At 39.9% G+C, this 19,999-nt stretch overlaps 2 protein-coding genes across 2 annotated transcripts in view; one reads left to right on the plus strand and one right to left on the minus strand.

Annotated features, from left to right (window-relative positions):
* Nucleotides 1-753: 753 nt before the first annotated feature.
* On the minus strand, nucleotides 754-7,643 carry ttll3 (tubulin tyrosine ligase-like family, member 3). Its single transcript, XM_036570857.1, has 12 exons — nucleotides 7,623-7,643; nucleotides 7,395-7,498; nucleotides 6,634-6,799; nucleotides 6,264-6,325; nucleotides 6,014-6,142; nucleotides 5,448-5,562; nucleotides 5,243-5,353; nucleotides 4,474-4,660; nucleotides 4,210-4,358; nucleotides 3,818-4,061; nucleotides 2,293-2,728; nucleotides 754-1,381 (listed from the first exon to the last, which is right to left on the minus strand). The coding sequence occupies exons 1-12, from the start codon at nucleotides 7,639-7,641 to the stop codon at nucleotides 809-811; spliced, it is 2,295 nt and encodes a 764-aa protein (XP_036426750.1). The 5' UTR covers nucleotides 7,642-7,643; the 3' UTR covers nucleotides 754-808.
* Nucleotides 7,644-11,215: 3,572 nt separating this feature from the next.
* Nucleotides 11,216-19,999, plus strand: part of slc4a8 (solute carrier family 4 member 8) — a 36,431-nt gene continuing 27,647 nt past the window's right edge. Inside the window, exon 1 of the mRNA XM_036570851.1 lies at nucleotides 11,216-11,862. Within this exon, the coding sequence (XP_036426744.1) occupies nucleotides 11,818-11,862 (45 nt within the window). The 5' untranslated portion in view covers nucleotides 11,216-11,817. The remainder of the gene's footprint in view (nucleotides 11,863-19,999) is intronic.

Consider the following 19,999-nt stretch of genomic DNA (forward strand, 5'->3'; position numbering starts at 1 on the left):
CAAATAATTCGGTACCATTTTTATAAGACTACCCTTATAAAGGTTTTATGAATGGTTAAATAGCTTATTAATGGTTATGAATTAGGTCATAATGCCTTAAAATCATTATTAAACAGTTGTAAAACATAAATACATGAAATACATGAAACAATAAAATGATCAGTGACCTGTTGTTAGCCAAATAGTGAGCCTGCATTCATCCATACTGTTGAACCTCAGAACCTGCATGTTACTTCTCTTACTTTGTCTTCTCCATCAGTTAACATTAAACCTGTCAGCTTCATCAGATATTCATGTCCAGCAGATCACATTCAAGGTCATATTGATCACATTATAGGTCATATCAAGATATTCAGGGTCACTGTTGCCCTTTTTATTTGTGTTATAACCACTTGTGGGTAACTATCAAAACATCTCCTTTCTAACGTGAAGAGGCTGGGTTTGACTTCCATCTAAGCTGCCCCCACACCAGGGCCTGCCGGCACGCCTAAAATTTTATTACCCACTTCAATATCCTAAGAATAGCTCAACCAGTTTGCACTGAAGTCCCTGTAGTTACTGAATAATAAGTCTTCGTGTGTAGTAAGCCTGGGAATTTAAAGTCACTCTGAATAAGAATGCCAGCCAAATTTCTAAATATGAATATCAAAATAATCAGACAGTATTAATGCACTGAATTGTTTTCTAAAGAATCATAATTGAAACAAATCAAATCATTGATCAGAGATTCAGAGATCAGAGATGAGATCAGAGATTTACACTGTTAACAGTCAACTTAGTCTCTTGGCTCAGGTGGTCCAAAGTCCTTCTACTTTATAGATGTCCGTGTGTTGAGTGGTGAAAGGTATCGATGTATGCGTAGGATTGGGTGAGAGACATGGGCAGTGTGAGTGGGAGCATGTGTGCTCTGGCTGTACTTTAGCTCAGGTCGTATACTGATTATCTCCAGAGAGGGGCTGAGATGGTTGAGAGTCAGCAGATTTCTGCGTGTCCTGTGAGGGCGGGTGTGTGCCTGCTTAGTGTGTGTGTGTAGACGTGCATATGAAGTTTGAAGGTGATGGCGGTCTGAAAGGTTTGGCAAAGGGCAGGAGGCTGAGGGCAAAGCCGGTCTGCGCCGTCTTTTCTCCAGCAAAGGCTGACAGGTTGAAGACCGCTCTATTGTGACCTTTCGTGAAACACTGGGCCAAGTTCTCTTCACCTCATCAGGCTGGTTCTCCTTATCAGAGGAGCGTTTACTGATTGGCAGAGCAGGCCTGGATTTGTGTAATGGCTCATAATGAGAGCGGATGAATGTTTTACAGGGAGAGGCCCGAGGACGTCTGATCTGAGCCCCCTCCACTAGAAGGTTAACACCAACATACTGAGGAACCTCTACTGCTGCCTGGAGAAATCAGAGGAAAAGACACGAAACATGCTGATGTATGTTATTTAAAAGAATATTTTCCCCATAACATAAGCATAATCAAGTAGTATGTACTTTCCGACAATGTATGATGTATTGTTATCAAACGAAAAGTCACATAGCTAAAAACAGTAGCAGGGGCCATCCTGAAGTCTACATCTCGGCCATTTTTATGAATGACAGCATGTCGTACCATGTTGAAAACTACAAAGCCAGTCTATCTGAAACAGCTAAGCCAAGTGTGTGATGAGTTAGATTAAGTTTTCACAGTACTTATTGTTGTATGTACACTTTCAGTAGCCTCTTTATGTAGACTTGTATAGAATAGAAACCAACTTGGATATTTTTATTCTAATCTAATATTTTTCCCTGTAACTCTATTATCATATTAAACTTGGACACTGACTCTGGGTGTGTGAAATGTTGTGACTGTGTTGAGCTGCTAGTAAGCAATGGGGGGGAGTAAGTGGAGGGGGGAGAGTCCCCTGCTATGAAAACAATTTAGACTTCTCCACAAAAATGGCCAAGCTGAGATAAAACGACCAGCACAACTACACTTTTATAAATGTTGGATTGTTTGCTCATCTATGAGTACAAAAAACAGCTTACTTCAAGTTTTGTAAATCATACACTTTCCATCAAAATATATTCCATCAATGTTATTGAATAATTGCAATGAACAATTGCATTCAGGGCAAACTAAAAAGGCAAGCTTCTGACAACAGGAAGATTGTTTAAATGATTTTTCAGCAACTAATCTTTTAACATCACTTGTACATGAATGCTATTGTTTGGTGAATACAGTATAAATCAGTTAGTGTATGAGGGTCATGTATGAATTGCCTAGCCTGGATGCATAAAAGACAATTACAGTGCATCTTTGTGAGTACCTGTTTGTAAATGAGCTGAAAGCCTCCAGTGTGCGCGTTGCGGTCATAGCGTCGGTCCAGCACCACACGCAGTGTGTCCTCCTGCACAGCAGGACAGAGTCGGGCAGTGACAGCTGTGGAGGGGGCCATGGTGGGGCTGACGTTGACCTCCAGCAGCCACGGGTGCAGTTCGCGCCCCAGAATGAAGTCTGCCCCGTAGAGCTCGAAGCTGGCCTTGCGAGGCTCCACACTGTCCTGTGCGGTCAGCAGTGTCTGGATCACTGCTCGTCTCATGCCTGGAAGCACCACCTCCTCCCACAGCCGGCCACGGCCTGAAGCGGCCAGCCAGGAGCGGAACTCAGCACACGACCACATGTTTTCAGCAGGCAGAGATGGGTCACGGCCTGCATTCGGACGGAAATGCTTCTGGATGGAGTTGTTGCAAAGATGGACAGAGCTGATAGAGGGGAAGACGAGGAGGGGGGGGAGTGAGTGCTCCAATTCAGATTTGAATATCAAATGATCATCTTCATATTCAAACATCTGGAATGATAAGTGAATGCAGGCATGCAGTACTGTGCACAAGTCTTAAGCCTGACAAGAAATTTGCTCAAGGCTATTTATCTGGGCAATAAATGTGTTTACAATAAAATAACATTAGAATGAATACAAACAAATGTTACAGCAGTTAAAAGTAACAATAATTTTTGATATGGTCAGAAGAATATAGGCTTGATTACTCTTCTCCCCCATACACTGCAGCACTGGAAACTACACATACTGGGCTTCCTCGGGAAGAAGTTTGGAAATTGTTAAGCTGACATAATCACACAATTTTGTGTTATGTATTGTTAAATTAACACCTTAAAATCCCTGGCATGTTACATCCCAAATTGTATTATTTTGTAATATAATATTAATATTATTATTAATATTAATACTAATATTATATACACTACAGTGCATGATTATTCTTAAGTTATTATTAAGATTTGAATTGTGTAATATAAGTTTAGACTCGCTGGCAGGTCCAGGCCATTTTCATTTATTCTACTGTCAGCGGTGCTCTGGACCAATAAACACTTACTGCCCAGATAGATTGCATTCAGTCATTCTTTCTCAGATGGCCTAAGACCTTTGTAGAGTAGTGTAGCTTAATTAGCTTTCTAATTCAGGTATGATATATGCCAGTCGTTCCCATCCCTGTTTCTTGAAGCCCTACCTTGCATATTTTGCATTTTTCATGCTCTAAAAGACCTGCTCCAACTAACCAGCTCATTAACAAGCTCTCCCTGAGTTGAACATGGTATGTTAGAGCAGAAAAGTTAAAAAGTAAGCAACCTGGCTGCCTTAAAATTTTAGATTAAATGAACCTGTGGGGCAGTTCTTTAGTTATGCTCTCACACCAATCTGTATATGAGGTTCATTGGTAACCATGAATCAGGGGAGCACTAAGAGTCTGTGTGACATTAGACTTACATTATTACATATTACATTATATTAGTGTGAAACATTCTCCTGTGGTCTATGTCTCTTTCTCTCTCACCTGTCCAGTCTGTGAGTGGAGTAGGGCTGAGTGGAGAAACGCAGGTAACACTCATCATAGAACCAGACTGTGAGAGGGTTCCAGTCCGTGACCAAGAACCACTGACGCAGATCGAATTTAGTGCCATGAACCAGCAGAGGGCGCTCCAAGTACTTCTGCACTACCCACTTACTGTCTTTAATCAGGGCAGGTTCACTGTCTACTAAACTCAGCATCTCATCTAACCTGTTCATACATACAATACCTGCGACATGAGAGAATGACAGAGAAGAATGCATTAAGGTGATGTCACTTGCACATACACTGTTCTCTTTAGCATAAACGGTTTTCTTTATATGATCAACTAATTTTGTAGCCCCAAACAAGCACACCAACACACATCACTGGCTCACCTCTGCCTCGTGACAGAGCACCTGGTTTGATAATCCAGATGTTACCGAGTCCATCAGTTTCCAGCTGTGGACAGACTTTCTGCATGCGGGTTAACATGGACCTACAGTGCTCTGCATACTCGCTACACCCCTCGATTATCGCACCATCACTACAGAGGAAATATACACTTAGTAATTTTCAAGTTAGTTATATTCAATTCAAGTCATGCTTTGAACTGCTCTTTAAGAAAAGTGATTAAAATAAATTGATCATATTGTACTCACTGAATAACAAGGTAGTATTTCTGGATAAAGTCATCCCACTGCTGTTCTGAGAGGGAAGAAGGACAGTCCACATCTATGTCATTGTGTTCTCGACTGCTCAGATACTCCTGACACACATGCAATGCAGTGTCAATCAACCCAGCTCCAAGCCTCTGATTGGGTCGTAGCTTATGCTGCTTATTCACATCTGCAGACAGGCAGAGAGACAACCTGCATTTCACTATTGCCATCATGAGAAAAACCTGGGAATATATGCTATAAAGGCACTACATATGCATTAAAGAACCCATATCCTGGCAAAAACACATTTTTCTCACTTCTTTAAAATAAAATAGTTTGATGAAACATGTAAACTTTGTTAAAGTCTCAAAAAATACTGTCTACTCCACAGTCCATATATGGCAACTATACTTCAAAACAGCCTGTAATTTAACTCCACTCATTCACAATGACGGTGTAAGGAGTGTTTCACCTCAGAGTGTTTTTTAAACAAGGCACAACATAGGACAGCCAGTCAGAACACAGCTCATGTATCTTATATTGGTCTTAAAGGCACAAAAACAGGGTGTTCAGATCTGTGGGATAGATTTAAGGAGAGGTCGGAAAATAGACATGTACCACTTTCATGAATTTTCATCACAATATAAGTTGTTGTGAGTGTACTTTACATATACAAGAAATATCAATGTGATAGTGTGTTAATATTTCATAATGATTTGTTCAGATTAATGTTTAGATTAAGTTTTATGTTTATGCATGAGTATTTTACCCTGAGACTGTTTAAAACTACAGAATTCTCCTGTTGTGTCCACCTCCCCTCCTTCAGCTCTCTCCACCACATAGCGCAACAGGCTTGTGCATGCAGTTCGTCTGAAGTCCTCTGTGGGGTGCAAGATAGAGGGGGATTTATTTTTAATTGACTTGCTTAAATGCTGTGGGTGGGCTCTCTAAACTGGATGGACACTGACGCTGACCAGTGAAAGCATGTTTTTCATCCTCCGCCCCCAGCCTGTAGCAGCGTGGGAAGAATGTGTCAGGATCTGTTGAGTCAAACCACTGGAGATTCCTCAAACTCATACACAGACCCACCTGAGAGAGAGAGAGAGAGAGAGAGAGAGAGAGAGAAACAGAGACAGAGAGAGTGAGATAGTGTGAGTGAGAGAGACAGAGTGAGATAGATAGATAGAGAGAGAGAGAGGAAGAGAGAGAAGACAGATAGAAAGATGAAGAACCGAATATGAGAGCGAGAAAGAAAGAGACAGAGACATAGTGTGAGTGAGACAGAGTAAGATGGATAGAGAGACAGAGAGAGAGAGAGAAAGACAAAAAGAAACAGAGTGAGAGACATAGAGACAGCGTAAGATAGACAGAGAGAGAGAGAGAGAGAGAGAGAGAGAGAAGAGAGAGAAGAAGTGGGAGAAACAGAAAAACAATGAGTGAATTATTCAGGTATTTTTGACAGACTATACATGACAAATTTTAAATAAATTGCCATTAATGGTATTCTGCATTTTGTATTTGAGTGAGCTTTGAGAGAGACCTTAGTAGTGAAAGATCCAGCTTTTGCGTAATGATTAGTCATCTGGTCTTTTCTTAATGACAAACAGTCGACTGTGTCCCTCCTGGTTGTCCAGTAGAAATATGTAGTTTCGTTGCGCACCAGGCGAGACTACAGGGTTGAACAGTAAAATACATTTACAATAAAAAGACAAAGGAACAAGAAGAACAAGAGGAAAAACTTCCAACATTTGCTGTGGTAAGTGATAGAATATCACAGTGTCACAGCTCACCATAAGGTCAGTCATCTCATCAGTGTCGTCTTCTCTGTCTCCATCCTGTCCTCTATCTGCACCTGCACAGAAACAAAGAGGACAGAGTGATGACATATTCTCCCCAGGGATGATGAGACTACTCCGTGTCTGTGAGATGTTAGCTGAAGAGAGTGCTGTCAGGTGTAATGTAAACTGTCATGTAAGGCCTTAACCCTTAGAAATCAACAAGAAACAACTTTTTGTCAGATTCAAATAATTATGAAATACCTAGTACTGAAAGTGGTGTCAACTGAAAGTCTAGAATTGTCTTCTAGCTGTTACACATTTTCAGCCGCAAGGTGATATGATGAAAATGACTTCATCCCTGTCTGAATGACCAATCTGTTACCGTCATCATCGCTACTGTCAGTCTCTTCTGTGCCCTCTGCCTCCTGGTCTCCATGGCTACGACCCCCTAGAGGGCGGCGAGGAAGTCGGCGCTCTACCCACCCTCTGGCCCTCAGAGCAGCACGAATAACAGGGTATGGACCCTCTATGGAGAACACCTTCCTCTCCTGCAAAACCATCAGCATCAGTTACAGAATAAGTGAGGAACTAAAGTGTGGACCCTCACAGGTTTTATGGGCCTCATGAAGGAGATTATCTCTGATGCTCATGATTATCTCTGATGCTCATGATTTTCAGCATAGCTTATTGATCACCTTATGCAAAACCTTTAAGATCTGCTTTCTCAGCTCCTTGGTTTGGTGCTTGGACTGGACCAATGAAGTGCCAATTGGTGCTTAGGACCCATCACAGTCAGGAAATGGGACAGTACTACATATTACATGCACTCTTCCAAACATGCAAATGGGGGACAGCAACTAAACCAAGAGAGGGTATTAAGATTAAGATACTTCTTTGTCTGTAAATATTTTCAAATTATTCAAATCATAAGTATGTCTACTTGGATTGAGTTTCTTTAATCTGAACTCCATTTTTAAAGTCAGGTACAAATCAAGTTAAATATGTCTTTCCAAACAGTTGAATTCTGATAAATTCACATATTCTAAATTGATCTCATTCTGAATTGATCAGCAGTACAGGTTATACTGCTCTTCATCATCATCAACTAATTATTTATGTTAAGAGCACTCAGAGGGCACTCACCTTCACAGCTTTGTCCACTAAAGCCTTGGCCATTCTCAGTCTGTCCAGGTTTAGCACAGGAAGACTTACACGACTGCAGCGTACCCTGCCCTCCACAGGAGGTACTGCATCACACACACACACAATTATTTTCCATTTAGGGAACAAACCTTTCTATCTGAAGCTGTGTGTGTGTGTATGTGTGTGTGTGTGTGTGTGTGTGTACGTTCTTGCAGATGTGTGTGATACCTGGCATGTGGTGCTGCATGCCTGAGTGCTCAAGGTCACTTTTGACGTCCACGTCAACCCTCTTTTCTGTAGAAACGAGCTGCATTTTTCTTTCTCTGGTTAAAACTGGCATAATAAGTTAAAAAATAAAAAAAAATAAAAGGAAAGACATACATTGTGTGAAGGTTTGCAGAAACCTGTTTAAATTTTAAATGGACATGTATGAGTAACAATAGAAATGTTGTGGGGCGATGCCTATGGATGTTGAAAAGCTTCAAAAACATAATAGCGATGCCTATGGATGTTGAAAACCTTCGCAAACACAATAACAGACTGTTTTTAAATCTCTTAAATTGTGCCCTGCTGCCTTCTGATTAGTTAAAACCTTTATAGAATGCAGCTAGATCTTTAAATGTGATTTTCTCTGTTTGGGCTTTTCAGTGGTATTTGTAACAGTAACATACTGTAACTTACTGTAACATACTGTAACTTTTTTTATTGACAAAAAGTAACATGTTTGTGGGAGTTAATTGTTTTAATAAACGTTAAAGTCCAAGGAGTCAAAGCTTCACCATTTCACATATAAAGCTACACACAATACTGCACCAGCTTATATATCTGAACTTTTAACTTTATATTTTCCATCCCGTGCCCTGTGGTCAGCTACCTGTGGTCTGCTTATAGTCCCGAAGACTAGTCACCATACTGTGATCGAGCATTCTCCTCTGCTGCTCCATGCCAATGGAATCAGCTCCCTGATAACATCTGAGCAGCAAACCATCTGAATTCTTTTAAATCTCTTCTTAAAATCTTAGAACATTTTTTAGGGATGCATACTGTTGCTAATTTTCCCTTAATTGTAATTTTTATTCTTATTGTATGTTAATTCATATATTTTTCTTTCTTATCACATGTCTTTACATTCTTTTATATGCTTCTTGTTTCTTATTTCATGTTCTATTGTGTTTTATTATTTCACTTTCATTTAATATAATTTTTGAGTGTTTACTTCTGTGTTTATTTTAACATAGTATTTTCCTTTGTTTTTTTACTTTTTGTTTGATAAGTGCTTTGAGCTTTTGGATTACGCGAAGTATAAATAAAATTTGTTTGTTTGTTTTGTACTGCAGGCCACAATTAAGAGATATGTGACAGAGATACATCATGATAGATGTCCAGAGAAACATAGTCACTAGATGTTGTCTGGATGGAACTTTTCAGCTTAATATCAAAGCATGATTCCATTGTAATATGCTCCAATACCCAACAGTATGATTTTATTAAAACTCTCTCTAATATCCAAGAATGTAATTCTAATGTAATACCCACAATTCTACTGCAATACAACATGATTCTACTGCAATGCCCACCAATTCCCAACAATGTGAATCTTTAGCAATACCCAACAATACCCACAATTCTATTGCAATACCCACCAATAGCCACAATTCTACTGCAATACCCACCAATACCAAACAATACCAAACAACCGCAATACCCACCAATACCCAACAATGTGATTCTGTTGCTATACCCACCAATACCCACAATTCTACTGCAATACCCATCACTGCCAGACAATGTGATTCTGTTGCAATACTCACAAATACCCACAATTCTTCTGCAATACCCACTGATACCCACAATTCTACCACCAAACCTGATTCTGCTGCTATACCCACCAATACTCACAATTATACTGCAATACCTAATTGCCACTAAATGCAAAAACATGACTGTACATTGGCATCAGAGCTCCCATACCTTTTCAGTTACTCATAGTTGTTTCAGTGGTCAGTGATGAGCGTCAGGGCAGCTAATGTCTTTCATCCTTGGTGCAAAAGAATGCATCTTCTCCCTTCATAAGCTGTTTACGTTCTGGTATCTTGTATTGTCCAGGTTGTTGGGTAAAAAACTGTCTCTCTCTGTGTTTGATTTCTACTAGTCTACATCTACAGTGTGCACCATCGAACTAGCCTCGTCTCGCACTGTAATGATCATCACTGACGTTCTGCCTGCGCCTCGTGCACTTCCTATCTTCCACGGCGCTGTTGACAGTACCCATAACAACGGTAGCCCGGCAACGGAGACGCCAAATGCTTTAGGTCGCGTTAAGCTACAAGAGCAAAATGCTACACGGGCGAGATTAACAGGTCTAAATCTACCTGTTGGTCATGTTCGTAGGGTTTTTTTTTATCGTTGGTCTGCAAAAACTAGTAACTTTAACTCCTAGTTCTGAAGAGGTTCAAGCACTTCTTGCCTCATTAAATCATCTGCCTTTTTACTTCAGTGCTCCTCCCATTGCAATTAAGTTAGCTAGTTAGTGTGCCAAGCACAAAAGAAAAACAGAACATGTTGGCCAACTCAAAGTTGTTATGGTAGATCTAATTTGACCTGATCAGCACATGGTATATTTTCGTTTGAGTTTTAGGGTTGAGTTGGCCTACCATCCTTGACCAAGCAGGTCCTTCAGCCTGTCCCACCTTGACCAGTTAAGACCAGCAAGAATGTAGTTAATGACCATCAAAGACAATCAACTTCCTACGTTTTTTCTCTTTTTATAAAACACAAGTGAATAGCTTATTGATTGTTTGTTTAAAGATGAACACTTGTTATAGATGGTTTAAGCTAATTTGATGCAGATTTGGATGCTAAAACAATTAACTTGATCTTAAATGCTTCCATTACTTTGTCCTTACTGCACAAATGCTCTTAGCCCATATCGCATACTGTTGCTAAATGACTTTAATGGTTCATTAGATTTTCATATTGTGTTTGTGTGGTGTGAGCATTCAACAGTTAATGCAAGCATTTTGTGTAACTTTCACATTTCATTTCAATCAGGCTGAGATCTAGGTGACCATCCAGGTTCGTATACGGCAATGATGGATAAAAAAGTCCTTTGAAGTCACTCCCTATAAAGCAAAATGACTCAGACAAACTTGCATCAACAGCCATTTTCATAAGGCCTTCTAACGCTTAAAATCCCAGGCTTATTACATGCTAAGTCTTCTTATTTAGTAACTACCAGGACTTCTATGCGAACTGGTTGAGCATCTCTAAGGTTAAAGCGTGTAATAAAACTTTGGGCCTGCTGGCAGACCATGTAAGGGGTTAAGAACGCTATTGACTTTGGCTTGATGTGTTCTTATTAGCCTGTAGAGTTAGGACAAAACCAGCCAAGTCCTTAAATCTACAGTCTGCGCTTGTTTTAGTACACTGAATGCACACAATCTGTTTCTATGGGCTGCAGGTGTACTAACCTTGCATACTTCTGAGCATTTAAACGGAGCAACTAGGTGTAAATTTCACTGCTCATTTTTATCAAAGTCATATGAGGCTGAAATAACCAAGACGTACCATCGCTATTTTACTTTCAATAGCCTCATAAATATATTAATGACCTTCATAACCAATGTCAGCTTAATTAATTAAGTGTTCAAGAATATTAATTCGGGCTAAGAGCTCTCTTATCGAAATGAAAGCAGATTACTGAGGCTAGGAAGATTACAGTAACAGACTGGGCTCCTTTAATTAAACAGTTCACACACATATTTGTATTCCTGTCTATGTTAGGTATATCTATTGTCTTCTGCATTATTATAGCTAAATGATAGTTAAATAATGCTATGCTTACACTTAAACCTAACCCTAACCTTAACCATAGTGGCCAATTTTTTTTCTTTTGTACTTTTGCAGATTATGCTGCATTTTTGAAGGAAACAAAAACATTATTACTCGAGGGGAACAAACAAATGCCCTTTAGAACATAAAAGTGTTCCTGTTCATCATCCTGGGACCCGCCCCCACAAGAAAGACACACTTTTATCGTCCCTTTCTGTCCTCTGAAGCATGTAAATCTCAACTTCTTCCAGGCCTGTATCTGCTGGCGCTTATTAAGCGCACTGTATTGTGATTTGGCAGGGGGCTCTCTGATTGGCTGAGCAGCCTGTGACGCTGCACCGTCACTAACCGCTCTTCAGGCGGAGAGGAGAGAGAAGGGACTAAACTCACTCATCCTCCGGACTGGAGACGTAACAGAGAGTTCAGCTTTTTGCCTTAGTTGCAGTGGCTGTTGCTCTCACCATGCCTTTCTCGGGTGGACTGATGCTTCACTGACACCTCCGCTCCCTCTGATACATCTCCTTCTCTCTCTCCTCCCGAAGCCGCATCCTGTCTCTGCTGGAGGGCTGAACGCCACTGGGGGGAAACTACAATGTCTGCAGAAACCAGCGGCCAGGAGAGCATGCTGAGCTACCAGGTAGACTAACAGCCTCGCTTTTTATATTTGCTTCAGGTGCTGTTTTTATTTTATTTTTTTAATCTTTATTACTACTTTTTTGAACACAGAGCAGCTTTAAACAACATCCTGCTGCCTGAAAGTCTGCCCAACGCTCAACAGCCTCATTAAACATACAGTCTGCCTTATCAACCCCTTCAAGTACAAAATACACATGACTCCATTATTGTGGTGGCTATCTGGTGAGGAAGAGGGACCCATCTGAGCGAACCGGGTCGATAGTACGAGCTGTTCTTTTCGCTCAGAGAGGGAGCAGCCAGTCCGCAGTCTGCCATGTGGCCAAGAACGTGTCTCATTTCTGCTGTGTAGAAGTAGTGAAGCCAGTGGTGTTCGGCAGATGCCTCTTTTCGCAGCATCTGAGGCGGCCACTGCGGGCTATGCGCGGCTAATGCTCTGGGTGTTTTTTCATGCTCGCAGGCACGTGCGGCGCCAGCGCTCAGCGCGCGCATCACGGCAGAGCAGAGCGCGTGCGTTATTAGCTCGTTATTAGCCACAGCTGTTTTCTGATCCCTTCCGGATGGAGACATCTCGAGTCAGACAGAGCGTTGCTGAGGGAAGAAGCGATTTCCAGTGTATTCCAGGTTGTTGCAGGCTACTTGTGTGGCCATATTTTAATCTCGCCGGTGGCCAGAACGTGAGAAAAAACCCCGAAAACAGAGGGAAAGAGCGTTTCTAAGCAACAGGGAACGTATGTAGCGTTATGCTGAGGTAATTTAATACGTAGGCTGTAATGTAGACCTGTAATCAAAGTCTCGCTAAATGGGCTTTAGTCACTGCCAGGAGAGGTGTACGTCTGGTGTTACTTGAGCCTGTTACCCTCAAATGACCTTGGCGCCATCCTGTTCTCCCCACTGCGGTAATAAGTGTCGACACGCTCCAACAAGGCGCTTCAGAAACGCTGAAAAGAAAATTGTAATTGAGCGAGTCCGAGAGATGAGCAAAGCGGTGACCGTCATGCGGCATCAGGTCTAATCTAGGAGGTATTGGATCTGCTCAGTGAGACATCACATATGCTCTGCACTCCAAAAAATGAAACATTGGATTTTAAAAAAAAATGTTATATCATAACTGTGTTAAGTAGCTTCTGAGATTCTTGATTGAGTAATGTGTACTTAGTTAGTTGAGTAAATTCTGGTTACCTGAACTGACTAGTTTTATGCATTACTCAAAAATTAAAAGGATTTACTTAAAAATGCTATATGAATTGGTTCCATACAACTGGGTTAAGTAGCTTGTAAGATGCTCTGTTGAGTAAATGTACTCAGTAAATTCAAATAGAACACCGTAGAAACTGAACATGAAGTTAACAGGTTTCAGTTAGATCTTCATAATTTTACATAGTTGTTACTGTACTACTGAGCTGTCCTAGAATAAGCAGTAAGTTACATGGTAACATAACAAACACAGTGATGGGGCAGTTAACAGTGAAGTATTGAGAAAGAAGCACACACAGTGGAGGGTGGGCCAGGCAGAAAGATAACACAAAGAGGTTGAGTAAAATAATCATAGAATATGCAAATAGATCATGCTAGGACCCAATGGGAAAAATGTTGAGTTTTGGAAAGAGTTAATGGAAAGAGTTTTTATTCTAAGCAATTTTGGAGCATTTCTATTGGTCCAATCATGAAAATTTCACACAATATAAAGGACAGCTGCTGAGCTCAAATGATGCAGAAAAGTAAAAATCGCAAAAATGGAGATACATTGTTTTCATTGGACAGCAACAATATCCAAAAGTTTGTAAGCACCTGTTCACGCAGTGTTTCTGCTGAAATCAAGGGTCTTAGTGAGGAGTTTGTCCTCCCTTTTGTCCTTGCTTCAGTAACAGCAAACAGATTGCACAGCACCATATCTCCTTTCGGTTACTGATGTTGATGCCTTAAGTATCGGATGATACTAAACGAATATTTTTTCTTTAAAAGCTACTAAATTAAAATATGCTATTAAATGAAGTGCTTCACTTGAGATTGGCAAAAAGTAGGCTGTCTTGCTTAAACTACTCAAACCCTCGAAATTCCCACAGGAAGGAAAGCACAGCTAACAACGTCACATCATACAATGTGAATGAGTGCTATTTCAGGCTAGATTTGTTACAGTATTGGATTGTCTTCATTCTTTTTTTCCCTCATCAATACAAATGTACCACCTTAACTGGAACATTGCTGTGAGGATTTGATTGTATTGACCCACAGTAGCCTTAGTGAGATCACTTACTCATGTTGGATGAGTAGTTGTAGATCACAAACATCACTGTAACTCACAAAAGGTAGGATGGAGCTTCATCACTCCAGAGAACACAGTTCCACTGCTACACACCCTATTCCTCAGGGGCTTTATATCCCTCTAGCCAGGACTTTGAAGGGCAGACAGTCAGAATGGTGCTGGGATGTACAAAATCATCAGGCTTTTATTTAAGTAAATTTTACTTCAAAAGTATTGGTCGCTTAGTTTATGAGATCATCTTGACAGCTCGCACTCTCCCTCTCTCTCTTTCAAGCACATACACACAAAACCACTGCTCAGTTAGAAAACGAAATTCAATAGGCTTTCACTAGTGGGGAAAAAAGAGGCACGTGTCAGTCCTCTGCCACTTACTCAGAAAGACTGTGATCAATAGTTTTTCCATTTGAAAATGTGTGTTGAAGTTGCATGTGCTTGCACCAATCAGCCCAGAGAACAGAGAACAGGACTCTAAAAGCCAGCCAGCCTCACTTTCCCTGTCTAGGCACATTCTGTCTGCTTGTCTCTGTCTTTAATCTGATACTGACCACGTGTCTGTCTGTCTGTCCTTTCAGTTTTTCTTTATCTGGTCTATTTGTTAATCTGTATATCAGACTATGTGTATGGTTCAGTCAGTTCAGATCCTGTCCAGCTCTTGTGCCTCTCAGTCTGTCAACTAATGAAACCAGTGTTTCTGAAGGCTTAATAGGTCATCTCAAATGTTACCATAGTGATGATGCACGACCCCTCCCTCTCTGGATGGGAAGTCAGTTATCTGGTGTTCAGAATTGCTGCTGGCCAAATGGATACGGACGTCACATGACCATATCCATTTCAGAGAGAAATATATGGACAGTATAAGACCATGCATTCAGTCAGACACAATATTGATAAATGCCCAGGGACAGACTCACACTCACACACTGTGACCATAAATCAATAAGGTGAAGTGAATTTATAACAGCATTAGTATTGCCAGTGTTCAGTCTGAAAACATTGTCCCACTCTCATTACTTATAGTTCCATGCACATAATGAGGTAATATATACAGTTTCTATATCTTGTTTTTAAGGTTTAGCTACTGCAATTGAGATATGACTTACAATATATTAAAATACACAGGTCAAAGTTTAATGTACTATGGTGAACTGATGCATTAAAATTGGCCTGTGACATCAATATTGCAGAAATCAATACTACAGTTAGGCCTGTCACAGTAATTACATGTTACATAATTATTTCCCACAGTTGTTAGCTTTCACAATTGTATGTTACATCACAATCAGAATGTGAGTTGAGTGTGTTTTGATCTGTTGGGCTGAGGCAAACACATGTAAATAAAAGAAAGCAAACAACACATTTATCAAGACACGTCATGTTCTGACTTAGTGCTAAAACACACTTAGGGGAATGAGTAATGTTTGTTTATTTTAGCGTGAACTGTTTCTGTTGTCAGTTGGGTGCTGCTGAGTATCGACAGCTAGGCAGCAAGCTAGCTAATCAGCCAATTCAGCCACTTTAGGGTTGTACTTTAATCGTTGCATAAATTGAAGAAAAAATGCAACTAAGTTGTTAATCACAATTATTTATATGGCAATTAATCATCAGTTCATATTTCATGACAGGCCTAGCTGCAGTATCATTTGCCAAATGCTAAACTGTGCCTGCCTACTTAAACTACTTCTGAAAAGTATTCCACAACAAAGCACTTTTTCAAGTGAGTGTTAACAGCAGTAGACCATTTAAGAAGAATTTGTCAAATAAATTAATGAAATAAGATGGAATAATAAGCTGATATCACAACAGCTGCTTGATACATGCTGATATATGCAATTTATTTAGTCACTTTACACTGCTTGTTAACCTTCTGTAATATGTTATATGATATGCAGTTGTTGTAAGTGCTCATGATGCCCCTGAAATACTCAGAAGCTTATTGTGAAGTAATTAAACATGATATTAAAAATATATTGTCAGTTTGCCCACCTGTACATGCCCAGCCCCTGTCTTGTTATCCCTTCTTGCTATGTGCACAGTTCAGTGGGTTTTTTATGAAGGTATTTTGGTGCCTCATGTTTGAAATTTTAATTTTGACGAAAACACCAGAAACTGATGCAAAGCAAGATTATGAAACAGTCCCTGTATGTTTGATGACTACCATGCACAAACACCAATTGCTTCAGCTTTTTGCTCAGACCTATTCAAGGTCTCTGGAAGAGATTAAGTAAAAAGAATAATTGAGAGAGGCAGAGAGAGAGGGAGATAGATTAGGGGGATGGATATATGGCACTGAATGGATGAATGAGTCATTCTGCCTACAGCAGAAGGTACAAATGGTACTCTTTATCTGTGAGTTTTGCTGCAAAGGGAACAGAATGTTTTGCCTGTTTGTGCTCCTATTTCCCGTTGCTGGAGATTTGTTCCCTATTGTCTTAGGATAGCCACATCATCTGGGTGGATAAAGGTTCGCATCAGGGACTTCCTATGATGTGTTTGAAGCCTGTTGCTACATCTTTTTGTTCTGCTCATACACAGCTTTGTTCATGCTTGGAGGAGAACACTAACTTCCTGATTTTGTTTACATTACCTTATCATATTCCTGTTTTAGCCAGTTTAATTGTTTGTGTGTTCTCAAAGACCCCTGACTGTTAGGGCTGCTCAATACATTGTTTGCTAATTGTTATCGTCATATATGACCTATGAGAAGTTTTTTGTGCCATGATGATTTTGACAGAATGACACCAGAATGGCAGAATGACATGGCCAATATGAGTGTTTTTGTAAGCGTTTCAGTGAATAAACCATTCATATGACCCAAGAGTATAAATAGTTTTTGGTCAGAATAACGCAGACCAGTCTTGGAAGATAAACAGTGTTTTTCATCTTTGAGAAATCAGAAACTGTCTAAGAAAACCAAGCTCCCCTTTTGCAGATCTTCAGATCTGAGAAAATACACCATTTATTTGTCCATCCTTCCACTGTGAGAAGAGGCTGTTACTGAGAAAAGGAAATAGACAAAAAAGAAGAGAAAATGCAAATAAATAACAAAGAGAGTTCTCTGGGTCTCACCACAGAGATCATTTAATGTGTTTGGGATTACTTGGATCGTGAGAAGCAGAAAATGCAACCAAATTCTGAACTTTGCAACCAGAGACTGAACTTTGGAGGTGTGGAAAAACATCCCTGCAGATTTCTTTGAAAAACTGCAAGCAGGACTTCCTAAAAAGAATGGAAGCTGCAATTTAATATATTGAATATAGTATAGTTCTGTTGGTTGTGGAGGTCAAATGGCCAGCTGCAGCTAGAATTAGTGTCCCCGGGTTAGAACTCAACTGGACACAACATTTTAACACATTTAACACACATTTTCAGCAAGTTAGTGAGACATGTGCAGTAATCAATGAAATGCACTTAAACCCAGCTTACATAAAGCTGATAAAGTGTGTGTGTGTGTGCGTGTGTCTGTGTGTGTGCGTGTGTGTATATATATGTGTGCACGACGCTGCAGTCTTTTCAGGCAGACTGCAGTGTCTGAAAGTGACAGACACAGTCATCTGAGTCAGGATCAGTGAAAACAACTGTCAAAGCAATGTGTTACTGTGAAAGAGAGAGAGAGACAGAGAGAAAGCAACAGAGAAGGAGAGGGAGAACATGGCCCTTGGCTATATAACAATGACCTGAGAGGACAGAAGGACATCGTTCATGCACTGTTTCATGAACTGATGGGCAGTGATACAGATATCCACACACACACCTGCTCCGGGTTTGCGGTGTGGTCCCCGAACAAACTGCTGTTTATTTGCTTTATGTGCTCCTTATTTTACGAAGGACAGATACAGGACTTGTGTGTCAGTTTATGTGACTGTTTGTGTGTGTGTGTAGTTATTTGAACAGTAGTTAATCAGAATTTTCCCATTTTAAGATCACGTATGATACTTTATGTTTAAAGACACATCACATAGCTGTTGAGGTGCATTAGATGCATTCTAAGCAGCTGGATTACAGAGAACACTGAGACTGGAGCTCTGTGAAGTAGCTCTGAGTTTCCTTTATCCTTTTGACTTTTAGGAAGAACTTGTTTATTTTGTTCCAGGCTGAGGCATTCACTTTGGTAATAGCACACAGTATGTTTATTTTTAAATCCAGTTTAGATCCTATTGCAAGTGGACAGTTTGTTAAAAATAAAGCAAAATAAATCACATCATGGCTACATTTTTAAAATGATGCTTATTTCTGTGTACTATGCTTGTTTATCTGTGCTGTAGCCAAATAACTAAATAAAATATAAAATTCAATTTCTCATTTATATTCCTCTTAAGGAAATATATAGATATGTTACATACTTAAAATAATAACCTAAAACTACCTGCACTTTGAAAATGTAGTCCCTTTTGAGCATCTGTGGAAAATTTTCCTCTGTGACTAACAAACCTGCACACACACACACACACACACACACACACACACACACATAGTAGCTAGGTGACACAGGAGTGCTCTGGCCAGCTCAAGTGCTCCATGTTTTTTTTTTTTTTTATAATTAGTTTGCTCTCAGCTGGCAAACAGAAGGAGGGAAGTGGAGAGTTTGAGTGAGGAGACTGAACAGGTGGAAAGATAAAAATGAATATATAAAATAGAACAATACTGTAGATATGTGCTTGTGTGTGTGTTTGTGTGTGTGTTTGCATGTGTGTGTGTTAAACAGTGAGAAAGCAAGGAATACCAGTTGGTGACCCATGAGCTGGACAAAGGACCAGAATGAATTATTAACCTGATTCTATTGTTCTGTAGTTTCTGAAAAATAAGAATATAACAGATAATAGACTAGACAAATACACTAAAAAACTATACATTTTAAAGGAGAATTCCATCATTTTTTGAAAATGTCTGCATTATAAATTTGCTAAGATTTAAACAAAGTAATTCAGAGTGGTTGGATGTAAAACATACCGTTCAATAACTTACAGAGTCAGGATTGTTTACAGCAGTAGAGGTAGGAACCAGACATCTGAGAAGTAATGATTTTAAAAGCCACCTCACGGAAAGTTAAAACATAAGGGGCCAGTTTCCTAGACTCAGATTAAGCCTGAGCCTAGACTAAAAAGAATTTCCGTTCTCCATTGGCACTACAATTTAGTCCAAGATTGGTCTTAATCCATGTCCAGGAAGACAGCTCAAAATGGTTACAAATACATAAGTGTTTGGCTTAAAACACATTTTTAAAGATACATTCATGGCAGAGAAGCAACTGCAGGGCTTTCTAAGGCAAAGTACTACGTACCACTATTTTGCATGACCGACATTACATAAAAAAACTCAAATGACGTGCAGTTTACTGGATAGTAAATAAAATGATTATATTTGTGTCATAGAGATCAAGAACCCGGTTCCTATTACCACCAAACAGAACAGGTATACTGTATAAGCATCAGCTTACAGGGATCACCATAAACAGTCTAGTAAATCCGCCAGCCTAGGTGAACAGGTGTAACCTCAAAATCAACAGATGGTCACTAGGACATGGTACTACTGTCAGAATTTTCAGGTTTATTCATTTAAACAGAAAGAGTCAGATTTGTGTTAGCAATTTTATGAAAGCTGGAGGTGAAAATACTTTTCAGGAGGCTTTTCACAAGGATTAGAGACAACCTATAGTCAGGCCTCTCAGAGACAAGTAAATTGACAGTATCACTGAAAAACACCTATGCAAAACTCCTATCCAGAGATGACTGATCCGGTGATGCTTGGAAAGAATTTTCCCTCTGTCATGTTCACTGGTAAAAGCCAAACCATTCGAAAAAGCTTAGTTCTGCAAAGCCCCACCAAAGCAGAGCAAAATACAGCTAGCTAGAACTCTTGCAAGAGCATAGTTACTTTA

Source organism: Colossoma macropomum, unplaced genomic scaffold (assembly GCF_904425465.1).
Source record: "Colossoma macropomum unplaced genomic scaffold, Colossoma_macropomum, whole genome shotgun sequence".
Taxonomy (NCBI): domain Eukaryota; kingdom Metazoa; phylum Chordata; class Actinopteri; order Characiformes; family Serrasalmidae; genus Colossoma; species Colossoma macropomum.

Bases quoted from the DNA above. Each gene is read 5' to 3' on its own strand.
- ttll3 (XM_036570857.1), bottom strand. The intron at 6,800-7,394 runs GTGAGTGCCCTC...ATGGTTTTGCAG, and splicing joins TAGTGGACAAAGCTGTGAAG to GAGAGGAAGGTGTTCTCCAT. The intron at 1,382-2,292 runs GTACTCACAAAG...TGATTTCTCCAG, and splicing joins TTCAGCTCATTTACAAACAG to GCAGCAGTAGAGGTTCCTCA.